This window comes from Cyprinodon variegatus, unplaced genomic scaffold (genome assembly GCF_000732505.1).
Source record: "Cyprinodon variegatus isolate N-32 unplaced genomic scaffold, C_variegatus-1.0 Scaffold625, whole genome shotgun sequence".
Classification (NCBI taxonomy): domain Eukaryota; kingdom Metazoa; phylum Chordata; class Actinopteri; order Cyprinodontiformes; family Cyprinodontidae; genus Cyprinodon; species Cyprinodon variegatus.
The window spans coordinates 268,726-270,796 of record NW_015151078.1 but is presented as its reverse complement, the minus strand read 5'-3'; the positions used below and the strand labels follow the sequence as shown (position 1 = coordinate 270,796).

Here is a 2,071-nt window from a genome sequence, read left to right as displayed (position 1 = left end):
AAGGCAAGGCAAGGCAAATTTATTTATATAGCACAATTCAATACAAAGACAATGCAAAGTGCTTTCCATGATTAAAATATAGGAAAAATAAAACAAAATCAGAGCAAGTAGGAGAAAAATAAAAAATAAATAGTAAAAAAATAAAGAAATTAAAAAAAAAGAAAAAGAAAACAGTGTTTGGACGATGGAATAATTTAATAATAGGGAATTTGAAAAATAATTGCTTTATTTTTCAGAAATCCTTCATTGCTAGAGATTGTATGAGTGTGATAAAAAAAAAAAGGACTTCTGTAAAAGTTTAAAAAAACAATCCACTGGACTTGGTTTCCAAGGATAAAAAGGACAGAGTAGACATTTCAGAAAGAAAACGTTTGGCTGTTATTAAGAGCAGAATGCAATTATTTGATTGGCTTTAGAATTAAATTAATTTGTTTAAAAGTGAATTTTGTTAAATTGAAATAGAATTTAAAGGTCTAAAACTGAATTAATAAGTTTTAAAATTTAATTTTTTGGTATTGAAATTTCCATTTGTCTTCTCTTATTTTCAGCACTCATATATCCTTTAGTACCTTGTGCTAACATGCAGAAGTTGGAGTTGATATGTTAACAGATCAAAGCAAAAAAGATAGAAGTTAAAAACGATGTTTTTCATTTTTGTGGCTTACGCTGAATTGAATGTGTGTAAAGGAAACCGGAGCGGAGTTCGGAAGTTTTATCCTGGAGGAAACTTAATGGATTTTCTTCCTCCGGTTCGCAACTCAAACAGCAACTTCCTCACTGATGTGACCCAAAATGGCAGCCTGGGAGTGCGCTGGTTTCCAGTTACTGACGAGGTCTCCTTGCTTGCTCGGCTCTCAGGTACAAAGCAGCACTTAATCCTCATTTGGTATCTCAGAAACAAAAGCTTGTTAATGTCCCCAAAAGGAAACGGTATTCGATATTCTTCAGGATTTTCTTTAGGCTCAAGAAATGTAAACGTATTCATTAATTGAAGGCAAAAGATACTTATTTTTAAACTTTTCGCTGACTTTAGATTCTTCTCAGAATTCTAACCCAGTTATTGAGCAGAGCTTTTTCATCCTCAGTCTTGCTTTTCAACTATCCTGCAAAGCATTTCTGTTTAAACTCAAGTATAAATCCATGAGGAAGCCTTGCACAGGATGCATTCTAGATCTGTTCTAGTTAAGAGATGCTAATTTTTCAGACACGCTGGCTCATGGGATAAGAATAGTAGAAGTTTTGGCCTAATCGTTAGAGCGGTGCGCTTGTTCTCTGAGAAGGTTGCAAGTACCTGGTTCGATCCCCACTGCCTCCACTCTGGCTCCCTGAGCAAGACCCTTAACCCTCGATTGCACCACACAGTGGCAGCCCACTGCTCGTCAAGAAAATGTGAAGATGCAGAAGTCAATTTCTCCATTGTGAGATGAAAGATCTTCAATTATTATTTTTTTTTTAGTTAAGGAGTCCTGCAGCAGCCTATATAGTTATGTGATTTTCACCTACTGTATATTTAGTACTTATATATTCCACAAAATCCATTTAAAAATAAAAAGTAAAGCTTTTTAACCTGAGAAATAACCGTTTTGCTAAAGAAACTAAAGGCCCTCTGAACCTCCTGACTGCTGTCTATCTACTGCACCTGTGTGTACCTAGATGAAGATGGTGGAATGATAGTACTTCATGTTGTTTCGGACAAAAATCAGCCTGGAGTTCCTGTAATACGTCATTCTGGAAGCAGCTTGGAGTCCTTCACACTGAAGGTAAATCAGTGTAGACAAGCCTACTTTCCTTTAATTACACATAGCCTCACAGCCATCACTTCAACACACAATCACTATGTTTGATATTTGAGAGCAAATATTGGCTCTATCTTCCATTTGAAGATGTCTCTGTAAGGTTTCTTTAGTCCCACCCTGACGCTGATCAGAATCATCTAATAAAGACACATTCATTAGATGATTCCACATTTATGAGGTGAATAAATGTCAGAAGATCTGTGTAAATATGTTTATTTGTGTATATTATATATATATATATATATATATATATATATATATATATATATATATAT

At 34.5% G+C, this 2,071-nt stretch overlaps 1 protein-coding gene across 1 annotated transcript in view; it reads left to right on the top strand.

Annotated features, from left to right (window-relative positions):
• fam151a (family with sequence similarity 151 member A) overlaps positions 1-2,071 on the top strand; it is a 17,352-nt gene that overhangs the window by 12,362 nt on the left and 2,919 nt on the right. The window contains exons 6-7 of the mRNA XM_015393120.1: positions 688-858; positions 1,654-1,760. Of these exons, the coding sequence (XP_015248606.1) occupies positions 688-858; positions 1,654-1,760 (278 nt within the window). The remainder of the gene's footprint in view (positions 1-687; positions 859-1,653; positions 1,761-2,071) is intronic.